This window comes from Chelon labrosus, assembly GCF_963514085.1.
Source record: "Chelon labrosus genome assembly, chromosome: 19".
In the NCBI taxonomy this organism is placed as follows: domain Eukaryota; kingdom Metazoa; phylum Chordata; class Actinopteri; order Mugiliformes; family Mugilidae; genus Chelon; species Chelon labrosus.
Genome location: NC_140352.1, coordinates 14,069,387 through 14,093,793, shown reverse-complemented (window position 1 = coordinate 14,093,793; position 24,407 = coordinate 14,069,387). Strand labels below are relative to the sequence as shown.

General features: G+C 45.3%; 1 protein-coding gene across 1 annotated transcript; it reads left to right on the top strand.

Annotated features, from left to right (window-relative positions):
• erbb2 (erb-b2 receptor tyrosine kinase 2) lies at positions 1-23,636 on the top strand. The gene is given in 28 exon segments (XM_084567661.1): positions 1-252; positions 8,628-8,779; positions 8,900-9,080; positions 9,257-9,285; positions 9,287-9,398; positions 10,603-10,668; positions 10,759-10,874; positions 10,991-11,132; positions 11,228-11,353; positions 12,978-13,119; positions 14,156-14,229; positions 14,337-14,427; positions 15,088-15,290; positions 15,489-15,618; positions 16,234-16,324; positions 17,212-17,369; positions 17,451-17,498; positions 17,588-17,726; positions 17,833-17,955; positions 18,048-18,146; positions 18,236-18,421; positions 18,525-18,680; positions 18,768-18,843; positions 19,001-19,147; positions 19,302-19,399; positions 19,534-19,722; positions 19,820-20,210; positions 20,315-23,636. Coding segments are annotated over 28 exon segments (3,900 nt in total). The 5' UTR covers positions 1-179; the 3' UTR covers positions 20,677-23,636.
• Positions 23,637-24,407: the final 771 nt, after the last annotated feature.

The following is a 24,407-nucleotide window of genomic DNA, read 5'->3' as shown; positions in this document are numbered from 1 at the left end:
GAATTCATGGGAGGAAGTCACTGAGATTGGGAAACGGAACAACAACTCCACACGGTGCCAGAGAAAAGGAGGAAAAAAGAGAGAGAGAAGAGAAGTCAAAATACGGGAATTCCTCGCCGGGGATAGTAGAAATTGCTCAGTTTTGGAATATGGACTAGAGGAGCGGGGCGGTTCAGCAGATGGAGGCGGCGAGAAGTTTGGTGTTTGTCGGGGCCGTGCTGCTCGGAGTGACGGGCGCACTGGGCAGAGAAGGTGGGTAACTTCCAGAGCTTTTAATGCCTCCTCTGTCCGCGGAAATAGTCACGCCACTACTTAGGATCGTGGCCGTGTATTGTGCTGGTAATATTTAAGTAAATGTTCGAGGCGCTTTCTGGTCCGGACCACATTCCTCCGTGACTCAAGTCCCGCGTCCCCACGGTCCCTGCCTGGGGCTCCTGGGATTTATGAAGCGCTGATAAGGAGAAAAAAAAATCACACCTGTCCCCAAAGTTGCCTCAAGAGAGATTTGCTTGTTTGAAAAAGCCCAAACAAATGTAGCAATCTGAAGAACATTTCGCTTTGTTGCACAAATAAACACATCTCAAGAGTAACCGGTAAGAAATATGAGAACCTGCTTTGCAGCTTTGTCGCAGACAGACGCTGTGCCCTGCATGCGGACGCTTTTTTTTTTTTTTTTTTTTTTTTTTTGTAATTCTGGTTTGGTGTAAACAAAAACAAACAATAACAGGCAGTGCATTGTGTGCCAGGGATCATGACGATGTCAATTATTCACTTCTGGCTCTAAAAGGAGGCTTTGTTTGTTGGAGGGCCACTTGTCACACTTGGAGCTTGAGTGCATGCCAGTAAAACAAGAGCTAACTGAAAGTGCAAACAAGTACAGATTTGCACAGATACAAATAGTGATAATTTCTTCACAGTTTTATTTGTTTAAGAAAGTGTCAATAACATCTAATAGACACTTCAGTGCTTGTTGGGTCTAATCTCATTCAAACTTGGCTTCATTTTTCTTCACTTTATATTGGAGCTGGAAGGACTGGTTAAAACTTTTTGATGGTCCTCTAAAAGCTTGATCATTGCAGCTCATTAAACTCCAGACTCTTCCTGATGTTTTGACTTTTGCACCGTGTGTCTGGCAAAACAGAAAGTCGCCGTCCTCACCTTCGGTTCAGGGGAAATTTTATAGCTCTGAAGTTCAGTCTGTCAAAACTGCTGACATGCACCATTAACGCGCGTTAGTGGTCGCATGCTGGCATCTATAAAGATATTTTTTGATCAGAGACGTCAATAAGGCCTGGTCAGCTGATTTTAAAAGCCTTAACAATGGGCACAACAATGGCAATAACACTGCAATCAATAACTGAGAATTTCTTCTGCAGTCCAAACTGTATCGACAGTTTTTTATTGATGCTTTTAAAACTGAAAACCCTGCTCAGAGCGGAGTCATAACATAAAATAAAGACATTTCCTGTCAGGAATAATTCACTTTATGGGTTCAAACCATTGTTTTATTAGCTACCCCCCACTCCATACTCACTATTACTACTACTACGCACACACACAAACAAAGGCGATAGTCACAGGTGAAGCGATTGCCAAATATGACTGCATTGTTGGTGGGAACAGGTCGGTGCACTTTCCTCCACGGTGTCGCTCTGGGAGGCATCAGTTCAGTGTGAGCGCTCCGACTGGTTCAGAGTTAAGCGACGGGTCACGCGCAAGTGACCCCCATCGCGTCCGAAAGTCGTCGGTGGAGGTCATGCCCTCGTCACACTCCGGTGAACCCTTTGAGCGAAACTCCACTGTGGAGTGATTAAGCCCTACTGAGTTGGCTCTGGTGGCAGGTTAACTCAGCCAGCCGTGACTTCAGCGTGTTAGTGATCTAAACGTCTCTGAGCTGAGGACGAGACCACCAGTCAGTGGGCGCCGTTACCGTCCCCGGAGGAAAACGCTCGCCGCCTTCTGTCTATGCTTTTCTTTGAGTCGCACATCTTCAGCCTGCTTCCCAGTTTACACAGTGTAGAGGCATCATCTGAGTTAATTCTTCAACCTTTGCTGTTTACATGGACACTAAATAAAAAGGATCCAGTATGGTTTATGTGTTTACTTGCCCAGAAACATCAGAGTAGAGCTGGTTTGGCACGGAAGAGTGGCTCCATCTGCTGTGTATTGTCAAATCTCCCAGTGGTATATCAGGTATTTTCCACCCTATTTTATCGACAGCACTGATTTTGTCCAATAAAAGAAGCAGACTGGGACGGGCTCACATTTGCAGCGTTTCTGCCCGCATCAAATCCATCTTTGTGCATCTTTTAAAACGTTGTTTTGCTAATGTCCCTCCGGTCTTCCTCTACTAAAATCTCAAATTCAAACATAAAGGTTAAAACCTCCTTTACCACAAAAGGACATCACAGTGAAGTGATTAGTGCAACAAATATACAGTAGCATCAGACTTTATCAGTTTTTTTCCCTGTAAATAAATAACATACTGGTTTATAGGGCAGTCAGCAAATAGCGACAGAATACACCACACTGAAGTCTTATAGGTGGTTTAGGCTTCTGCGTCAATTTGACGCTGTAGCTACGGCGACGGCGTAGAACATACGCGAACTCTAGCACCGTACCCTGACGTGCATCTCCCCACAAATGTAGCTACACGCCGTGGTGACGCAGACCGTACGACCTATGATTGGTCCTCTTGATAGTAGCATGTTTCCACTTTAGTGCTTCCGGGTGCTTCTCCATCTCCGCAGTTTTCGAATTGATTGATTTAGATCGATAAAGATGGAACTACTGTTTTTTTTTTACAGCCAGGACCTTATTTCTGGCATAAAATACGATTGTTTACTCACCCATATAACTTTGGTGTCATTTGGAGTCATTCGGACGACATTTAGATCAGCGTATATCCATATAGTGGGAGTGAATGGGGCACCGAAACGCAGGTTATTAAATAACACATTATCTGCCGCGAAACTCGTTCATTTCACCAATATTTTGTTATGATACGCTAGTGCTATTCCCCGTTGAGTCCCGACTGTCAAAAAAGACACAGCGCCGACTATCATTTGGGTGGCGTTGTTACAGAGCGAGCCAGACTGATGAGCGCACAAGCATAAATGGCTCGCACCGGCGTAGGATACGTAGGTTACGCCATCTATGTCTCGTAGTACCATAAAAGAGCCTTTATAATATCTCATTTTGTCCATGTCACCATCCTAAATCTATTACTACAATATTTTCCTGTAAATTTTCTATCCATTGACTATAATAACTCATTTAGTTTAATTAGCATTTACACATCTACTAACTAAAATCCAGACTGCTAACTGAAACCCTAAAAAAAACAGGAAGCAAGAAATAAATATCAGTTGCCGCATATCGTGGTTCATACTGAGACTTAAAATAAACTCCAGTTAAATCTGACTGCGGTCTGACTGCGGTCTGACCAGCGTACGAGTCTTCCTAGTTGATCGGTCATTATAAAATCATGCGATGGTCTTAATCGTGTCACAGAGAGACATTTGTATGAGAATGGCTATAGCTGGAAATGACTTGGTAGTGTAGGTCACAGCATAAATAACACATGACACATAATCATTCTATCTTTTTCCTCTGTCTTATTATCGTGCCCTAATTCAGACTCTTTTGTCGCTCCCTCTGTGTGCAATCCTCAAGCTCCAGAAACAATGCAGCAGATTTTTTTTCTCCGAAGCAGCAGTGCCGTATGTGTTTTTGTGATTGTTGTCCGTGCATGACAGCATGACTGAGTGAGGAGTTTGTCGTGTCTGTGGCTCCAGTACAGTACAGATCCTGTTCTGCTTGTCTGTTGAGCAATACCTGTTTTTTGTTTTTTTTTCTTCCTTGGTAATGGAGTGAAGACGAAGAAAGAATGCGTCGAGAGAGGTTGGGAGAATGTGAGGTTTGTGCAAGACGAGCTGCAAACGAGTAGGGCCGCAGTAGGAGTGGTGTTAAATCTGCTAATACACCGACAGCACCTTGTTGGATCAGCTCGCTCTGCTTGCGTTCGGCCTCCGAGGGGTCGGATGCCACGTTCGCCGTGGTTCGGCCTAACTCCTGCAGTGGCATCGTGTTTGTGCCACTTATCGTACACACACACACTGGTAAACACACATGCACACTCCCTGTGCTAACTGGCGCGCCGCCACACACAGGTGTGGCTTCAGGCTGGCTTTCAGTTTTCAGTCCTCAGTCTCAGGCAGCTCCTTGTTACGACACGGGCAGGAGGCAGTCAGTTTACGGTCAGTCCATCCTCCCTTTAACCCAGAATAACGTCAGATAAGTTACTGTTTAGTCTCACTGGATGCAGCCGATAAAATAAAAAAGGATCAGGCCGTGCGTGCACGGAAAGCTGCTGATGAAAGTTTGCTTTTTGCAAACAAGGAAATGTTTTAATTGGAGCAGAAACGATTAGTTATTAACAGTCGATCGCCTATAAGTTAAGGATAAACTAAATGACACCTTCTCATTTCTTTGTATATGTAACATGTTATATTTTATATTTTGTGCAACTTTTGGTTGAATAAAACAGACATTTAAAAAGTCACAGCTCTGGAAATTGTAGCTTAAGATTTACATATTGATTTATAGAGGAAATTAAGTTGACATTTCAGGTACCTGAGGTATTAAAGTGCCCATGATCTTCTCTAAATTATTTTCTATGAATTATCCATGCTCAGTTTTTGTAAGTCTTATAGCATCCTACTAAATTTTAGTAAGATACCCTCTGTTGACGCTTTCCAGGTAGAGAAGGAATGACGCATGCAGTCTGTTGTACCAGGGGCTGGACAGTCAAATTATTGGTCAGTGTGACAGTAACCAAATCATTTAAATGAGGCATGCTAATTTCATGTCTCATGGTTGGAAAGTTCAGCAGTGTTTTTATTTATTTATTTATTTTAATGTCCAAATGAACCTCTTTGTACGGATACAACTGGATTAAAGTGTAAAAACTTGATCACAACTTGTTTTACACTATATCCCAAGGTAGAACTGTTACAAATGCTGGAAGTCCGAATGACGAACGAGACCCTGGTCAACATTTAAACTTTCCTCCGAGGAGATATTAGTTGAGAAATGTTCACATCTTATGACGCGGACGAGCCTTCACCTTTCTGGTGTCATCATTGGTCGCGCTGCGTTTGATGGCGTTTTAAGCAGAGTTTATACCTCTGTGGGACCTAGGCGCTGTAGCCTGCGCTGGTGTGAGCCATTTTTACTTGGTCTGGCTCGCTTGAATTTCCTGTCAAGTCACCCGTCCAAAACGGTCAATTCAAAAATCGCAGAGATGGAGAAGCAATCGGAAATACTAAAGCGGAAATATGGACCAGTCACAGCTCCCGCACTCTGTGTTGCCGCGGTGCGAAGTTATATAACTGGGGAACAGTGCTAGGGTCTGCGTTATCGCCGTAGCCTCTGTGTCAACTTAACGCAGAAGCGTAAACCGCCTATTAACAAATGCTTGAATCAGTTTCCGTGTTTACATGGCCACCAGTAGTTCGCAAATAAAAGTCCAATCGGAATCACCACATTGAGATTACACCGACTTAACATAAGGGAGTTTTCAATTGGACTGAGAAGTTTGGTGCGACCATTTAGATGATAATAACCACGTATGCTCTTGATCTGTCGTTTCTTTCTGGCTGGAGTTTGACAGACTTAGAGGAAGAAATAGAAACACGGTGGCAGCAAAAGAGTGAGTTGCTCAAATAAGAAAAGATGAATGGAGCCAGAATCGATGTGAAAACGTGGGTCCTGATCATCATCTTCTGCTGGATAGATTTAAAGTCTTCAATAAAGTTGGGATGAATATACTGATTCGATAGTCCACAGTGAGCAAATTAGTACAATACAAAATAGTTTTGTTGTGATGGATTTATTGGGGGTGGGGCATGTAAATGTGTACCTCTAAGGTTAATTTTGTTTGGTGTTGGTGTAAACAGTTCATTTGGACTCTTTTACAGCGTCCATGTACACAGTGTCAAGTCAGATTTGTATGATGACCTGTGAAACGCTTTTAACCTTCTTTGTTTGTCAGACAGGGCCCGTGTTTGACACCAGATATGTGTTCACTTCAGTCAATAAGCACTTTGGTCAGAGTGTGTTTATGCCTTAGGGATTCGTTAGATTAATATTTGATATGCGAAATGCCTGTTGCACACTAAAGCAGATATGATACAGAACCAACATCAATAGTTGCCTTGATACCAGACGTTAATTAAATGAATTCTTGTGCGATATATTTAATAATTATTATGGTCTTACGCTGTCTGTGAATGTAGTAGAGGCCACAATGAATGCTAAATTTAATGCAAATACACAATCAGGCATAACATTATGACCACCTTCTTAATATTGTGTAGGTCTCCCTTGTGCCTCCAAAACAATTTTGACTCATCAGAGAATGGACATGGGCCTTCTGAGGGTGTCCTGTGGTGTTAGTGGGGGCCTTTGGGTCCTATGCGTTAAGGGGAGGGGCCTCTCTGGATCATCCCACAGATACATAATCAGTTTAGGATCTAGTGAATTTAGAGGCCAGGTCAACACCTTGTGCTGTTCTTCATGTTTTTTTGAGTTGTTCCTAAACTGTTTTTGTGTGTGTGTCTGTGTCAGGCTTGCTATGGGGTTGGGGTGCCTGGTCTGGTCTAGGGGGGTGGTACATGTCTGAGCAACATTGTATTGTCACAAGATGGTCAATGTTATTCACTTCACCTGGTCATAATGTTGTGGCTGATTAGGGTAACCCGCACATAGAGAAATTAAAAGCTTATTTGAGATGTGGACGTTTGCAAAGCCGCTTTTTTATGCCGTGCAGAAACCAGCGCTGACACTTTACTAATGTTTTGTTGGCAGTCCGTCTGACGCGGCGATCGTCGCGTGGGCCGAAAGGTCACAGGTCACCGATGCGTCTTTGAACAAGACGCGGCCCCACAGCCGAGTTTCTATTTCCCCACAAGGCCCTTTTCACTGTGAAACCCATACAAGCGTGTCATCTGTAAGATATGCGGTGGCACGCATTTTTATGAAATGACACTTTCCAGGGCACAAAAGCAGTTGAGCAATGAGACGCTAGACGCCGAGAGAACTTTTTTAGATGACTCGCCTCCCAAGCCAAAAAAATATGTGCTGGGTGAATTGTGGCGAAGACGAATAAGGCAGGGGGCATGACGGTGGGCAGACGGAGCGAAGTGAGTGATAAAAGAGAGAGTATTTTAGGCTGTGTGCGGGGGGGGGGGGGGGGGGGGGGGGGGGGTGGGCAGCTCCTCACAAGGCCACGCACACACAGGCGTTGCTGAGAGACTTTTGGAGAGCAAACAATGAGGGAATAAAAGGAGAGGAAGCTGAGAACTGGCTTTACACACACACTTTTTTAGAAATGGAAAATCTGCTCTGTTGTCCTTTCTCTTACGGCACATTTACCTAATCCCTGGAGACGGCGCTGTCAGTGTGCGGTTGTCTGTGGGACTTCTGAAGAGCCCTGTGCTGCTTCTCTCTCATTAGGTGTGATTAAGATACTGGGGATTGAGATCACAGCACCCCGCTCCGCCACCTTGGCTTCTCTTGAAAAACTATTTTCCATGATGACATCATTGCAAGGAGGCAGCGATTCGTCATTTGATTTGCTATTTGACACAAGCTGGGTGTGTATTTTTGGCAGCCGCACTGTTAATTATAGAGCCATTTGCCACGGGAGCTCGCTGTCAGATTTTAATGCGCTTTTTATTTGCGCGGAAACGACCCAGTAGTTCTAATGTGGGTCGAGCTGGGAAGCGTTAGATGTGGCAGGCGCACGTACTCGATAAGAATACATACCTCTTGAACTTTGTTGAAACTGTATCGTGTAAAATCACCCTCCTCCCGCCTGCTAGGGCTCTTCCGCTCCCCTTGTCATGCATCGGAGTCGTCTTTTCCCAAGTAGACACCGAGATAGCACAGGGGTTGGGGGTGAGGGGCTCCAATCAAGAAAAGTGGGTTGACTATTGAAGGGCTGCTGGAAGGAAGCCAGAGGAAGTCATTTATAACCTCCAAAGAGGAGGGACTGTCCACTGTGTGACTGCCTGCTAAGGCATGGGAGCTATGTGTCTGCAAAAGCCCCCCCCCCCCCCCCCCCCCCCCACCCCCTGAATTGTAATGCTGTATGACCCTGAATGTAATGCTGTGTGTGACCCGCTGTGGGGAATCTGTGCTCTCTGCTGTCGGTGGAAAATATATCATATACACTGGAGGCGGACAGAGAGCCTATGGTTTGTATTTCAGACTGCCCATTCAAGGCTGCTCCCAAAGAGTTACGCAGTCAAAACTATGTGGAGTCCACATCCTTGCATGCATCATCACTTGGTGTTTAAATACACAACAGAAGATCCTCTACCAGATACTTTAAATGGTATTGGATATCACTGCACATTGTTTGTTTATGGGGTTTGTCTACCAATTGTCATCTGACAGAGGTTCAACTTAAACTGGATCATTACTGGATTTAAATCCATCTCCACGGAAAGATTGATGATTATTCTTCATAAGAAAGACTTCTGTCCCTTAAAATGATTTTGACTGACATCAGAACAGCATGAGAAAAGACTGAAGTTGGCCTCGTGTGCTCTGTTTTGCAGTGTGCCTGGGTACGGACATGAAGCTGGCCCTGCCCTCCAGCCTGGAAAACCACTACGAGACCCTGAAGCTGCTCTACACCGGATGCCAGGTTGTCCACGGCAACCTGGAGATCACTCATCTCCACGGAAACCCGGACCTCTCCTTCCTGCAGGTGAAGCTCGAACGAGAAAGCACATGTTTAAACAAAGATGCCGTTCGGGTTAATTAGCTTTTATCTCCCGCGTTTCCTGTCAAGTCACCCGTTTTTTGTCTTTACCCTTTTTTCCACCAGGGAATCGTGGAGGTGCAGGGTTATGTACTTGTTGCACATGTTTCAGTGAGTCTGGTGCCTTTGGATAACCTTCGGATCATCAGAGGCAGCCAGCTGTACAACTCCAGCTATGCGCTGGCTGTGCTGGATAACGCTCGGGCCAGCCAGGGGCTCAGGACTCTCCGGCTTCGTAGCCTCACAGGTCAGATTCTCATGGGGTGGGACTGTGTGTATGACTTGCTTTGACATATCAGTTCCCTGCTTTAAAACTTCAAACATGCTAATAATTAGTAGAAGATTTGCCGTTCTTTGATTCAGCGTTCAACGAAGTTATCAACCTTTAGAGTGAGTGTGCCTTTATGTTTTGTCTCCTCGCAGAGATCCTGTTGGGTGGGGTATATATTTTGGGGGAACCCCCAGCTGTGCTTCCCGGACCCCCAGAGTATCAATTGGAACGACACCTTGGATGAGCAGAACATCCACGGCAGGCTCCACCGCCTGCAGCATCGGGCCCCTGAGTGTGAGCATCTGCTTGACTGATCCAAAATCCATTCTCCTTAAAGGGGAATTACCGTTATTTACAACCTGGACTTTATTTCTGGCATAAAATACGATCGTTTACTCACCCATACAACTTTGGTGTCATTTGAGTCGTTCGGACCGATACTTAGATCCGTGCATATCCATATAATGGGAGTGACTGGGGCACCGAAACGCAGCCTCTAAATAATGCATTATCTGCCGCTAAACATTTCATGCATTTTTTGCCACATGGCTGAATATTTGTCAGGTTGTGGATGACGACTTTGTTTATGATGGACGTCCTTACAGTTTTGAGCCAGAGTATACAGATGAGGAGCTCATTGAAAGGAGCATGTGGAGACAGAGAGAGGAACAGCTGGCCAAAGAACAACAAACGGCTGCACATCCACGAATAGATAACTCCGGACTCAACAGGGTATAGCACTGGTGTATCATAACATTATATATTGGTGAGTTCCGCAGCAGATAATGCATTATTTAGAGGCTGCGTTGCGGTGCCCCAGTCACTCCCACTATATGGATATGCGCGCATCTAAATATCTGACAAATGACTCCAAATGACACCAAAGTTATATGAGAGAGTAAACGATCGTATTTTATGCCAGAAATAAGGTCCAGGTTGTAAAAAACGGTAGTTCCCCTTTAATACAGATGTGAATTTTAAAGGAAATGCTTTTATAGTTTTCATCAACAAAGAAATCTTTCTGAAGTTGATGATCTTTTTAGACCCATTAGTGGATTGGGATCGGTGGCAGGGTACACCGTGGTCAAGTCTGCTTACTTACTTTCAGCTAATTGAGCTGATTTTAATATTGCTGCTGTATGCATGCACCACTGTGCCAGGGAGTTGCGTCATGCTAGCATTTACTTTTATGTTACCTCGCCAGTAGGCAGATGGAACGGCCACACACTATGGGAGATGTGAAACCATTTAGTTTTCAATAAACGGTGCACATTTTTAGACCTCGTCTTTTGGAGGTGGTATTGGTAGCAGGAAGAAGAATTGATAGCCTTGCACAAAAAGTCTTAGAAAAAGTGAGACCTGACTGAAAGGTTAAAAACCTTTTTACTCACAGTGGTGCCTTACACAGAACCACAGAGCTGTTGAGTCTTGTTTCTTTAAGTTGTACAATCGTGGGAGCTTTCCTTATTTGTCGTTGCTGGGGTTTCTTCTGGTGCAGGTCCAAGTTGTTCCTCTGTATGTGGGAGAAGCTGCTGGGGAGAAACGGCGCAGGACTGCCAAACTCGTGAGTTGGAATCATGTGCTCAGTTTGACATCGATACTATTTGGATTTCACTGGAAGTGTAGCTGACACTGTTGACGTTTTGGTTCAAAGTGACCCGGACTAAGTGTGCGTCTGGCTGTCGGCGATGCAAAGGTCCTCTGCCCAATGACTGCTGCCACATGCAGTGTGCTGCTGGATGCACAGGACCCAAAGACTCGGACTGCTTGGTAAATGACACACACACACTTATCAGATATCTATCTGCATTGTCATCTATTTATCTTGTCAGACTGTCTTTCGTCACTACTGGAGTAACGTGTTTCCTTGTTCCTCCTATTCCCAGGCGTGTCGACACTTCAACGACAGCGGCGTATGTAAGGAGAACTGTCCTCCACCCATCAGCTATGAACCGAACATTTTTCAGGCCAAACCCAACCCACTCAAAAAGTTCAACTTCGGAGCCACCTGCGTCAAGACATGTCCACGTGAGACCATGACAAATAAAAAATACTGTTTTTCCAGGGAAGCTATTGCTATCTTCAGCAGTTGCCCTTTGAACACTTTGTGTCCCTCTCTATAGATAACTACCTTGCTATGGAAGTGGCCTGTACTCTGGTTTGTCCCCAAGCCAACAAAGAAGTTATCACGCAGCTGGATGGAGTTGAAACTCAGAAATGTGAAAAGTGTGAAGGAGACTGTCCCAAAGGTGAGGTGCTGATATGTTTTTGTTTGTGTTTTCTGTGCAGGCTCATTCAGTGATCTCAGTGGTGAGGTTTATGAGGTTCACCGGCACATCTGTTCATTAAAGGGAAACTACTGTTTTTTAACAACCTGGACCTCATTTCTGGCATAAAATACGATCGTTTACTCACCCATATAACTTTTCTGTAATTTGTAGTCCTTCGGGAGATATTTAGATCTGTGTATATCCATATAGTAGGAGTGACTGGGGCACCGAAACGCAGCCTCTAAATAACGCATTATCTCCCACGAAACTCGTTCATTTCACCAATATTTTGTTGTCATACGCTAGTGCTATTCCCCGTTGAGTCCGGAGTTACCTGTTATCATCATCCGGGGTCTGTAGGTCTTCTTCTGACCTGGATGATGTCATACTGCCATGGTTCGTCGAAAAATATTCAGCCATGTTGCAAAAAACTAGCAACAGCAAATTACAGGTAAACAAGCCAACCGTCACAGGTGCATGCGGCGCTCAGAGATGACATCATCCAGGTGAGAAGACATCATCCGGGGTCTGTGGGTCAGATAATGCGTTATTTAGAGGCTGCGTTTCGGTGCCCCAGTCACTCCCACTATATGGATATACGCAGATCTAAATGTCTACCCGAAGGAAAAAGTTATATGGGTGAGTAAACGATCGTATTTTTCTGCCAGAAATAAGGTCCAAGTTGTTAAAAAAAAAAAAAAACAGTAGTTCCCCTTTAATACAGGTGTCTAATCAAACGGTCACGCTGCAAACATCAGAATAGAGAAGAAATGCATCTGCTAGTGCAAGTGGAAAAAAACCCAGCAAGTTTTGGTCGTGTGGTACTTGCGAATGTGTGACGTTTGTGTATTTTTTCTCTTCTTGATACCAACTAAACATTGGTTAAACGCCAAGTCTGAGTATCTCCACTGATACTGATCACGTGCAGTTTCCCCCACTTCTAACGGCTAAGGCACCACATTGGAAAGCTGCTTCCTCAAGCGTTACTATAAATTCATCATAGCCCCCAAAGATCTGAATCCGACAAAGCACCTTTTAGAGGGAACCAAACAAGAGACTTGGAGCAGCTGTGCGATACCATCATGTCATCCCGGACCAGAATCTCCATAATAAAAGTGGCCACTGAGTGTTTACAGTAGTTATCTTGAAGTCTGGCGAGGGGAAAGTGGTTTTATAATATGTAGCTGACTTGTTGCATAACTAATGTTCTGGAGTCATTTAATGAATGCATTCTCCTCGTGCATGACACTGTGTTACAGCACAGATGATAATGGTTTTGGCTGCAAGTACTGATGTACTGGGTGTTGACAGTAGTGCAGAGTGAACTAACCTGCTTCTGCAGTAGCTCGTTGGCATTTTTAATGGAGTTTGTCTTGTAAATTAGAAACATTAAACTCTACAAAAGGTGCGTTGTTATTTTATTTTAGTTGTGGATTTGTTGACGTACTGCTGTAGTCAGTTTCTGGTCCACTAATCCTGTCATTAACTCAATACTCTTGTTGCTTAGTAACACTATACTATTAGTTTATTGATGTTGGTTTTAGTTCAGTTTAACGTGTGGATTCTACATAATGTGTCTCTTTCTTTGTGCTGCGTGTCGTAGTGTGCTACGGTCTCGGCATGGACAACTTCGGTGTCACGGACAACCAGGGCGTCACCATGGTAACATCCTCTAACGTGGCGCAGTTCAACAGCTGCAAGAAGATTTTCGGTAGCCTGGCCTTCCTCCCTGAGAGCTTTGCGAGGTAAGAGACGCAAGGACCCTTCGTACGTATTTCACTCCCCAAAGAAGCGTCTGGAAAAAATATAGTTCAGACCCGACGGCCGCCTCCATGCCCGAGACTTTGATCTGCCACGGAGCCACATCCCTCCCATTCAGCACTTCAAATATTTGAGTTTGCAGCGACGTTTGTGCGCAGGTCTTTGTTGAGCGAGTTGAGCTGCCACCCAGACCAAACCCTGTACATGTACATTTACACTGCTCTCACTTGTGTCCCTACCATAAAGACATTCTCATTCAAGTGCTAACTAATTCAAACGCTGTAGATAAAAATGTGTACACATCATGCCTGTATATGACAAATAAATGACATGCACCCGATGATCCATAGCATTATGAACACCTGCATAAAATTGACCACTGCGGACCAATAACACCACAGAAGAGCTGCAGTTTTGGAGGTTCCAATGTTGCCCACTCTTTCTTCTTCTAACACATGAAGTTTGAGAGCAAAATGTTCTCTTACTGCTAATATGTCCCACCCACTGTCATGATAGCAGTATGCCCCACGCTCCAGTGAGTGATCATAATGTTATGGCTGACTGGTGTGCAGTGATATAGTCTGTGCCCAACTAATCCGCTAACTAATGTCCTCTGTGGTAGATGCATGTCTACGTGACAACTATCACTGCGTTGTGGGATGGAAAGAAAATAAGTACGGCCTAACCTGCTCCTCGAGAGATTTCCTCAGTGAATAGAGATCTTATCGATGGTGGCGTAGGGACGGGAACAAGAGGTTCCACGCACTTGAATCTGCGCGTTTTGTTTACTTACACAGACGAGGTTTTTGTCACAGAGCTTGTTCAGACAGGCTTACATAGAAAATACCGTAGCCACGTGGAACTAATCCGTATATCCCTGGCGTGAGATCACACTGAGAGATACTGTAATTCTGTGGCTTTCTTACCGTTTTAAATAAAAAACTATATATCTGAATAGCAAGAGTCAAGCCAAGATAGTGGTAAACAGCAATCAGAGTCTCGATGCCGTTTGTTTTCCAGGGACCCCGTCACCAACACATCGGGCCTGACTTTGGAGCAGCTGAGCGGCTTCAAGAAACTGGAGGAAATAACAGGTTTGTTGAACCTCCTCTAAGCTTTTCAATCCAAATGTAGCTTCCCCACACACACAGTCTCCTCTGCTCCAGCGTCTCCAGTATCTTCGTCTGATTTTGATTTGCAGGCTATCTGTACATTGACGCCTGGCCAGAGGAGTGGACCAACCTCAGTGTGTTTGAGAACCTGAAGGTGATCCGAGGCAGGATGCTCTACAAGTAAGGGTTTTATTTCTCTTGTTTCGCCTTCTGCACATCAACCTTTCAACTGATAACAGCGCTCACTGCGCTGCCAGTTGCCTTAAGCTGTGATTTTTATTATCAACAAACTTGCAAACTGGCTCCAGACTAATTACAAGTGTGCACTAAGACAAATGATAAGCGGATAATTCCTCAGCTCTAAATCTCTGTAAGTGCCTGGAGGTGCATGTGGTTTATTTACCAGGAATCTATCTCACATGCTGTTCAAGTTAAACAAAAAAACAGAAACATGTTCAGTTTCTAGTATCAGTTTCTTTCTGAGTGGTGCGTCACCTCATGCCACTGTGTTGCCGTCTCTTCATGCGAACACTGTGTCTTTGTTTGTGTTCTGTTGTGGGACAGTTGAGACAGTCTGTTCACTTATATAGTAATAAACGCTAATTATTAGCCAGCACAGGCCAGCTGGAGTCTAGGGGACATACTCCAGTGTTGCATGCACAAATTAGGTTGTAGTGACAAGTGTCTTTGGCATTCAAGTATTGTCTAATCTTTCATGCAATTTTTTTTATAAAAACATAAATTGTCACTTGGTATTTTCTTGATTAAATGTTTTAAAATGAAAACATTCTAATTCTCAGTTCCCGGTTACTCTCAACCTTTTCCTCCTTCCTTCCTTAGAGGTGTGTTTTCGTTGGCCGTCCAGAACCTGCACATCCGGTCTCTTGGGTTGCGTTCGCTGCGCAGCGTCAGCGGGGGTTTGGTCTTGTTGTACAACAACTCCCAGCTGTGCTACACGAGCTCGCTGCCGTGGGACAGCCTCCTCCATCCCACCCAGGGACCCCACCGCATCGTCCGCAACAATCAGGACCCCCAAGTCTGTGGTAGGTGGACGCACTCGTGGTGAATGCAAGACAAAGTGACGGGACGGTCCTTTAGTCCAGAATTTGTCTCTAGGTAGCTAAACTAAAATTAGACAGAAAAAGCTCCTGTAACATAGTGATGGTAAGAAGAAGAGATTAAAAAGTACATGGTGCATCATCATCATCATCATCATCATCCGTCCCTGTTTGTGTTTTCAGAGGCTGAAGGCCGTGTTTGTCACCCGCTCTGTGAAGGGGGCTGTTGGGGTCCGGGCCCCAGCCAGTGTGCGTCCTGCAAAACTTTCCAGCGTGGCACCGAGTGCGTCGAGCAGTGCGATATCTACCAGGGGTAAGAAACGGCGTTCGGGTGTCGAGGTGTGGCCGCGCTAAGTCAATAACAACCCAACTGATAATGTTCCTGATTATACCGTGTGCTGCGTGCAGTGATCCCAAAACAAGATCTCTGGTAAACAAAGCAAAACAAAAGCTTTTGAATTGTAGTGTGACGTTACGAACTGGAAAATCACTGACATACAGATACGTAAAATGTTCAACTCGTGTTACATTCCAATGCACAAGCTCGTTGTTTCACGTTCAGTGCAAGAGTCTGTGTCTGTTTTGTTGCGCTAAAGCTCGAATGGAGAATTTGAAGGAATAATTGGACATTTGGAAACATCTGTTTTCCTGCTGAAACCACGGACAAGTTGTGTTGTGGACTATTGCACTCTGAGTCACTCTCTCTAAAAGTTCACCAACATCCACATGCATTGTTGTCCCGCTACGTGCGCCTCGGACAACAACTTATCCCGTGCAGCTCATCGGGGTTATTTGCAGCCGGGGGCCCCTTTTCTAAAAAGGTGTCTCCTTATATCAGTGTCGGGTGCTTCTGATAAATGCTTCCAGCAAATGCCAAGGACTGTGTTATGGGATGTCATGCTACATGCGTCCTGTGCTTGTGTTGCAGGTCTGTGCGGGAATACAAAAATGGATCCGTGTGCGTTGCCTGCCACGCAGAGTGTCGACCTCTCAACGGCTCCGCCTCCTGCCACGGCCCGGTGAGATATTCACACGCGTTAATAAGTTGCAAATATAATCCTCTCTAACTAACCAGCAGCATTTCAGGTATTGGTAGTGCAGTGAAGTAAATTTAGTTTGTCCAAAAATACATTTAGACTTAGTTTTCACAACCACAAATTAAGTGCTCAAAAAGATTCCTCAGCGTGCACAGAGCCTGTTTGGATTAGAAGAAATAGTTTTACCTGCTGCCGTTCTGCTATTTTCACGACTAAACCGGGGATTAACTCTGCCCCCTGTTTATGTGCCAACACATGTTATACATCGTTGGAAAGCCTAATTTCTTGAGATTAGAATGATGCACAACGTTCCAGGATGCAGTCATAACTGCAGGCTGAGTAAACACTCATGTCGGACTCAGTCGCGAACACAAAAATGTATACGACTCGCCTATCGAGCCTCACAGTATTCTAACAAAACTGGTCCTATTACATGTCCATGGGTCCAGTAAATGTCCTCCAGTAAAATAGTTAGCCCACACCAATCATTTGACCTTTAATGGCACCATATACTCTGCAGCAAACTTTTTTACGTTAAACGCACGTATTTTCCACATATTCTCGATCGTAACTTCAGTTAGCTCGCATGTATGAGGCCAAAACAGCTGTGAACTTTTGATTGACCCAACAGTCGACTGTTTACTATGTCTTTGGCACACTCTCAGCAAGCCTGGTGGTATCCTTAGAAAAGAACTGTGTAAAACACTTATTTTCTGTAGTATTGTTGTCAAATTTGAAATGAGAGTCAGTATGACTTCAAGCTGTGGCTCAAAATGGCCAAAAAGTTGTCAGAAAGGTTATCGTCTCTTATCCTCGTGGTAGCCTGTGCAGAAGGTTTTAGATAAGCATTCCTCTCTGTCCGTCTCCAGGGTCCAGAACACTGCACGCAGTGTCTGCACTTCCAGGACGGCGAGGCCTGCGTGGACCACTGTCCCAGCGGCGTGAAGGATCAGGATCAGCACACCGTGTGGAAGTACAGCAACGCTACGGGACACTGCTTGCCCTGCAACACCAACTGTACACTGTCGTGAGTGAACCAGGCCGCCCCAACACTCACATGTGGAAACACACAAAGGATGATTTCACAACCTGTGCTTCTCCTTTTCAGCTGCGCTGTGATGGATGAGAGAGGATGTCCCATTGATACCAGGACGGGGTGAGCTGCTTTGATTTTCATTCATATCTTCAGTCCAGATTTTTCTTTTTTGTGTGTGTGTGTGAACTAAACTGCGTCTTTCCATTTAGCTCGGGTACGACGATCGCGGCTGCAGTGGGTGGTGTGGTGCTGTTCTTCCTCCTGCTTGCTCTGCTGGTCTTTTACCTGAGGAGACAGAATAAGCTAAGGAGGAAGGAGACGCTGAGGAGGATCCTGCAGGAGCACGAGGTGAGCGGAAGATGGGAGTTTTAAGTTGGATTTGGCCTCGTGGGTAGTGTTCTGTGGTGTGGTTTAAGATGGAGTAATCCGCCATCTGATTCCTTCATGCGTACAGCTGGTGGAGCCTTTGACGCCGAGTGGTGCGTCGCCCAATCAAGCTCAGATGCGCATCCTGAAAGAGACCGAGCTGAAAAAGCTCAGGGTGCTGGGAGCAGGAGCGTTTGGTACAGTTTACAAGGTAAACAGTCTCCTCAGCTGTTACAAACATGAACAACAACCATATCCGTTGTTTTCTAGCCAGTGTTGTAATCGGTTTGATCACTGTTTCAGGGAGTGTGGGCTCCTGAGGGGGAAAATGTGAAAATACCAGTGGCCATAAAGGTGTTACGAGAAAACACCTCAACAAAGGCCAATAAAGAAATCCTTGATGTGAGTGCCAACACAAATATATATATACACGATACACGTCCAGCATGTCCTTCACAGTCTCTCACCATCTTTCCTCTGTCTTGTCCCAGGAGGCCTATGTGATGGCGGGGGTCGCCAGCCCCTATGTGTGCCGTCTCTTGGGGATTTGTCTGACCTCCACGGTGCAGCTGGTCACACAGCTGATGCCGTACGGCTGCCTCCTCGACTACGTCAGGGAGAACAAGGACCACATTGGCTCTCAGTTCCTCCTCAACTGGTGTGTCCAGATTGCCAAGGTACGTAGTCATGGCCCGAGACGTCATATTTTTCTTGGTTTCGATGCACGACTGCTTGCCGTTTGATGCGTTTAGTTACGGACTCTGTGTTCTGTGTGCGTAGGGGATGAACTACCTGGAGGAGGTCCGTTTGGTCCACAGAGATTTGGCCGCCCGCAATGTTCTGGTGAAAAACCCGAATCACGTGAAGATCACCGACTTCGGTCTGGCTCGTTTGCTCGATATAGACGAGACGGCTTATCACGCTGACGGGGGGAAGGTAAGACGGGGCTGTCGCTGCAGGAGCATCTGCTATGGAGACGTTCACAACGTGTTGCTGTTTTAACCGGTACATATGTATTCGTAGGTGCCCATTAAATGGATGGCCCTGGAGTCTATTCTGCACAGGAGGTTCACTCATCAGAGTGACGTCTGGAGTTACGGTCAGTGCCAGAAAGGGGTTCCTCAAAATAAAAGTGGGGGTTAGATTAGCGTTTGATGTTCGATTGTGACTCTGATTTTACATAAAGCTTCTTTTTTTCTGACTGCAGATGTTGGCAGGTACGTTATTTTAGAGTTAACGGGTGTTTTTCCTCTCAGGGGTGACGGTTTGGGAGCTGATGACATTTGGTTCTAAGCCTTACGACACCATCCCGGCGAGGGACATCCCAGAACTTCTGGAGGAGGGAGAGCGGCTCCCCCAGCCCCTCATCTGCACCATCGACATCTACCTGATCATGGTGCAATGTCAGTAGCTCCTGCAGCAGCGCCAGTTTCACATTTTGTCTGAGCTAAATAGTTTGGTCAATGAAGTCATAAAGTCTCCATTAATCCATAGCAGCAGTTTACGCTGAATGTGACTGACGTGACGCCTTGATTTGATCTCTCATCTCGATGACAGGTTGGCTGATTGATCCGGAACAAAGGCCAAAGTTCAAAGATCTGGTCACCCAGTTTAGTGCCATGGCCAGGGATCCACCTCGCTATGTCGTCATACAGGTACGTGAGACTGATGCTGCGAACGTGATGCTCTGACAGCTCAGAAAAGAGGCGAGTGTCGTCCGTCAGAATAGATTATACATTATGCATTCTTACCTTTTATTTATTCTAATTTATTTTTTTCCGTGTTGCAGAACGATGAGCAGATGAGCACGTGCAGCCCGGTCGACAGCCAGTTTTACCGGATGCTCCTGGAGGAGGGGGACAACGTCAGGGAAATGGTGGATGTCGATGAGTATCTGATGCCCCAGCCCAACATCTACCCCAGGACTAAGGGAGATGAGTCCCAGTCCAACGGGCCATCCAGACACCAGTCTTACAGGGTCAGTGAGGGAGGATAATGTCTTTTTTATTTTTCTATTTCCTTCTTTTTAATCTTGACTCTAACTGTTAACACATGGCCTTACCTTTCCTCTCCAGCAGAGCAGAGATCAGGGCTTAGACGTCGAGCCCTCCGGCACTGCGGGACCTCGTGGCATGTACTCCTCCCTGAGTACCCTCAGCCGCGGCCATTACCCCACCTTGCCGTCGGGAGCCAAGACCTCTAACGGCATGTGGCCTCAGTACCCAGCGCTGGTCCGTAGCCCCTCAGGCGGAGACCAGTCTGACTCGGTCTTCCTGGATGCGCCCCCAGACGGCCACTCGTTGCCCCCGGCCAGCCCTGGACGCTACTGCAAAGACCCCACCTACCCCGACGGAAGTCAGGGAAACCTAGAGACCGACGGACCGAACGGCTTCCATCATCCTCACCACCTTCATCACTCACTGCCCAGGCGTAGTCATGGCAACAATCATATTCGTGCCTTGCCAGGTGAGTGTTTTTTGTTTTTTTTTTTCCCCCCTCATCTGACTCAAATGTTGAAATTTACGTAAGAATGTTCTGGTTTGACTTTCTGTCATTGTCCACCGTCTCAGAGTACGTCAACCATGATATTCAGGATCTGAGGCCGGGGATCCCCGAGCGGCCCAGCACGCTGCCCCGTAAAGGCTCCAAAGTAGACCGGCGCCTCCCCAACGGCCTGAGCTCTGGTCACAGCGTGGAAAACCCAGGATACTTGATCCCAGCGAACGCCGCGGGCTCAACCTCTCCGGCCTTCGACAACCAGTACTACCTGGACCTTCTGCCCAAAAACGCTCACGGGGCTGTGGCGGTGGATGGCCATGGGGCGCTGGAGACCGACGGAGGAGTGAGCCGGCATGTGAACGGGTTTGTGACCCCCACAGCAGAAAATCCGGAGTATCTGGGACTAGCGGACGCCTGGAGCGGGCACACTTGAGGAGAGGGTCTGGGAACTTGAGGGGAGTCGCGGATTGTGTCCTGCCGAGGGAAATGAGAGAAAGGGAAGAACGGTTTTAATGCAGGGTGTGCGCTTAAAACTGTTTTTTAGTAAGGACGTGAAGATCTGAACTTTCTCTTGATCTGTCAATCAGAAGTCATGCAATGACTCAACACAGTGTAGCATTAATGTGGTGTCTGTAGCATCCTTTGCAATCAAGTCAACAATCCGTGACTGTTAAGTGCCAAAAAAGACGTTTACTCGATGAGCAAAGGAGTTCACATTGTCAAAAACCTTTCAAGGTACGAGACTATCGCAGAAACATTTGACTGGAGAAATGAACGCTGATTTCTTTAATGTTCGTTTGATTTACATTGGTTCCGTTTCTCTGGTTGTTTCCGCTGTACGCGAAGCATTTTATTTGTATTTTCTCCAGCGCGCCTGGATCTAGTCGCTCCTCATCCACTCAGCCCTGCTGAACAGAGAAAATAACTTACAGAACACTCTGACAAAGTGAGCCACGAAATGCATTGAAGATGATGTTTAGTATTCTGCTCACTTTCTCCCAGACCTGATGCGGGTGCTCAGTACACTCAAAGCCATTTTGTTTTGGACAGAGAAGGCCCCCGCAGCCCATCTGGCCAGTAGACATGCTCCCTGAAAGAAAGGCATCCTGTATGGAGAAGACAGCGGCATTGTGCCGCACTGATGTATGTGGTCGTTAGAGTCCGTGGCTGGGACTACTTAATGGTACGAGAAATCAGTTATTAGGTTTCCTCGCAGGCCTTTTGAACTGCAAACATATTGAAAGTCCTATTTTGTTGTAAAGACATAGTGACTAATAAATTAAACCTTTCAGGGATTATGATTCTTTTCAGAGAAGTAGGCAGCATTACTTGCTCTTAAATCACTGCACTATGTTAGGACACTGTGTATGCCCTCCGAGCTTGTGCTAGCACAGTTAGAGTCTTTGGTTTGGTGGCTTTTCACTGTGCAAGAAAGCACTTCAAGCTATTTGTAAGTATATTCCACAAGAAGTGAAGAATTTGTATGTAAATATACAAGTGTTTCCCTTGGTGAAACAAGAAGCAGCTCTGCTCTTTGTGTTTTTTTTGTTTGTGAAAAGGTGAGCGACCCACTAGACACTGGAGCTGAATGTGACTCTGAGGAGGGAAAGTCTTTGCCCCGCTCCGTTTGGATAATCAATGCACGGCTCAAATTCCACTGCGCGAGAACACTCTGGCATCCCAGTTAATAATCGACAGCGTTTTGTCGAAGGCTATTTTTTTTTTTTCTCATCATGTTAACTGGTGTCGGACTGGGGGAGGTCAAAACCGAGTCAATGGAGCCATTGTCTGACCTCCCAAGTCCTCGTCAGAAAGCCGGCGCTCTCCTAACTCGCACGTCCCAAATGACGTCGCCGCCGCTGGTTTGGAAAAAGAAACAAAAAGCCAGAATGTGTTTCAGCGCGGCTTGTGATCCTGGACAGCTCTTGAAAGAAAAGTACCAATCGAACTGCAGCTTGTCGTCAGACTACTACTGAGTTTTGGTGATTTTCAAAGACGAACCTCTCTGACATTTACAGATTCTCCACACAGTGAACGGAGTGTGTCGTCGGCTGGCGGGCGGGCGGGCGGGCCGAGATGTTGGTTGAAATGTGCACAACCCGCCCATTCATGAGAGGTTTACTCTGAAAGTCTTGCGGTATTCTCCTTTTATCTCAACGTTTTCAATACGGGTCCTTGAAGAGCTTTGTTCCAGAAAAAGATCTCTCTAAAAAGAAAAAAAAAACGAATTTTAAATCACAATTTCTTACATAAGAAAATAAGATTTTATTTTTTTAATACCTTCAGCTATCCCATACTAACACTATGCAGAATGAAATCATTTTTGAAGTGATAAAAAATGACGTGATGTTTTTGTTTTCTTATATTATAATGGATGTAGAGCTTTGGTATGAAACCCTTTATATGGATTGTTGCTGTCCTCTCCACAAAGACAGATATCAGATTGACCAAAATGCATTGTTTGCATTGATCCTGTTGTATTGTAAGGTTTATCAATCCTAATCGATAAAAGAACTTTAAGACATAACAATGACTTCCTTATGTTTCCCAGTATCCCGTTTATTCCTTAAAGTTTCCAGTTTTTATTTTTATTTTTTTAGTGTCAAGAAATGAAAGCTTTTGGTGTTTATATTGATTCTTCCACAAAATAAAAAGCAGCTATAACTTGGACATCACACCGAACCATTACACAGCTCGCAGATGCTCCAACTTTGCTCAGAAATGTGACATAATTCTGAATGAAACCACGACCCAATATGCAGTAACGACTAATGTACTTGTGTTTACACTGTTGTGTGATTTTATGTCTCGCGTCGCCGCCACACTACAGAGGAATCTCACAGATGATGCGCTGACCAAACTGGAGTCGCCTGTTCCTTCCTCTGGTGGGTCTCGCTCTGTAACATAAAGCACTGAGCCCGAGGACTGGACCTGGATTATGGTGGCGCGTGGAACCTCCTGCCTTAAAGCGTTTGTTTTAGCTCAACAAATGCTGAACTCATTCTCAGACTGGAAACAGCCAAATGTCGAAAACTGGTCCTTTTAAACGGTCTCATGTAAGTTTGTCAAACATCTCTAAAAGTGCGTCTGTTTGTCTCAGTTGAGGATGTGGCGAGAAGTTGTCGTCTAAAAGTCAACCGGAGAGGAAAGGAGCAGCTAACTAATCAGTCCCGCAATGTTGTAAAATTAAATATCTGTCATATATTGTACATTTTGAAGAAAATGTATCTTTTGTACTTTTTATGTGAATATTTCTTACCTTTTTTTATTATTATTATGGTAAGACCTGAATAATAACCAGAGTTCCTTCTTTCATCCTTTCCTTTTTGGTCAGTACGTCCCATTGTGTAAATGTATAATGTGTACATATAAATAAAAACAATCAGTTTGGTAGCTTAATTTGATTGGATAGATTGTGGCTACTTTACTGTGGAGGAGAGAGAAATTTGTAAGTAAATATTTCACAAACTTGTCCAAAAAATTTACACTTGAACATGCATCAACATTATATTAACTGCCTAAAATGACAGAAACCTTCCTTGAAAAATAAAAAATGATTGGACATTTATTTTAGTGTTTTAGTTTGGCGCATGCCCCATCCACTAACATGGATGAGGTGGAGCTTATGACCTATACTGCAGCCAGCCACCAGGGGGAGCTCTACTTACTTTGGCTTCACTTTTGAGGAGCTGTTCCACCTCCATCTTTATACAATCTATGCTCCTGATCCAACAGTTGCAAGATGGCGCTGCACATATCCCCGGCAAAATAGCATCAGTTTGGCCAATGCAAGAAAGTGACAACACATTGTTCATATTTACGCAGTCTATGGTCCTGATGTTGCACGGCTGGAGGCTATCTCAGCTGTCACTGGACGAGGCATTCAAACGCACACTTACAGCTGCTTTAGAATCACAGTTAACCTAACAAGCATGTCTCTGGACGGTGGGAGGAAACTGGAGCACCCAGAGAAAATCTACACAGACATAGGGAGAACATGCACAGAAAGGCCGCATATGACCAGAATCCTTGTTGCTGTCAGGCGCCGGTACTAACCACTGCACCACTGCGCAGCCCTGGAAACACATCTGCTGTAATAATAAGAACAAGTTAATAATGTGTTAGTTCGAACTTCTTCAAATTGGAGGTTAGTCTGATTTCACA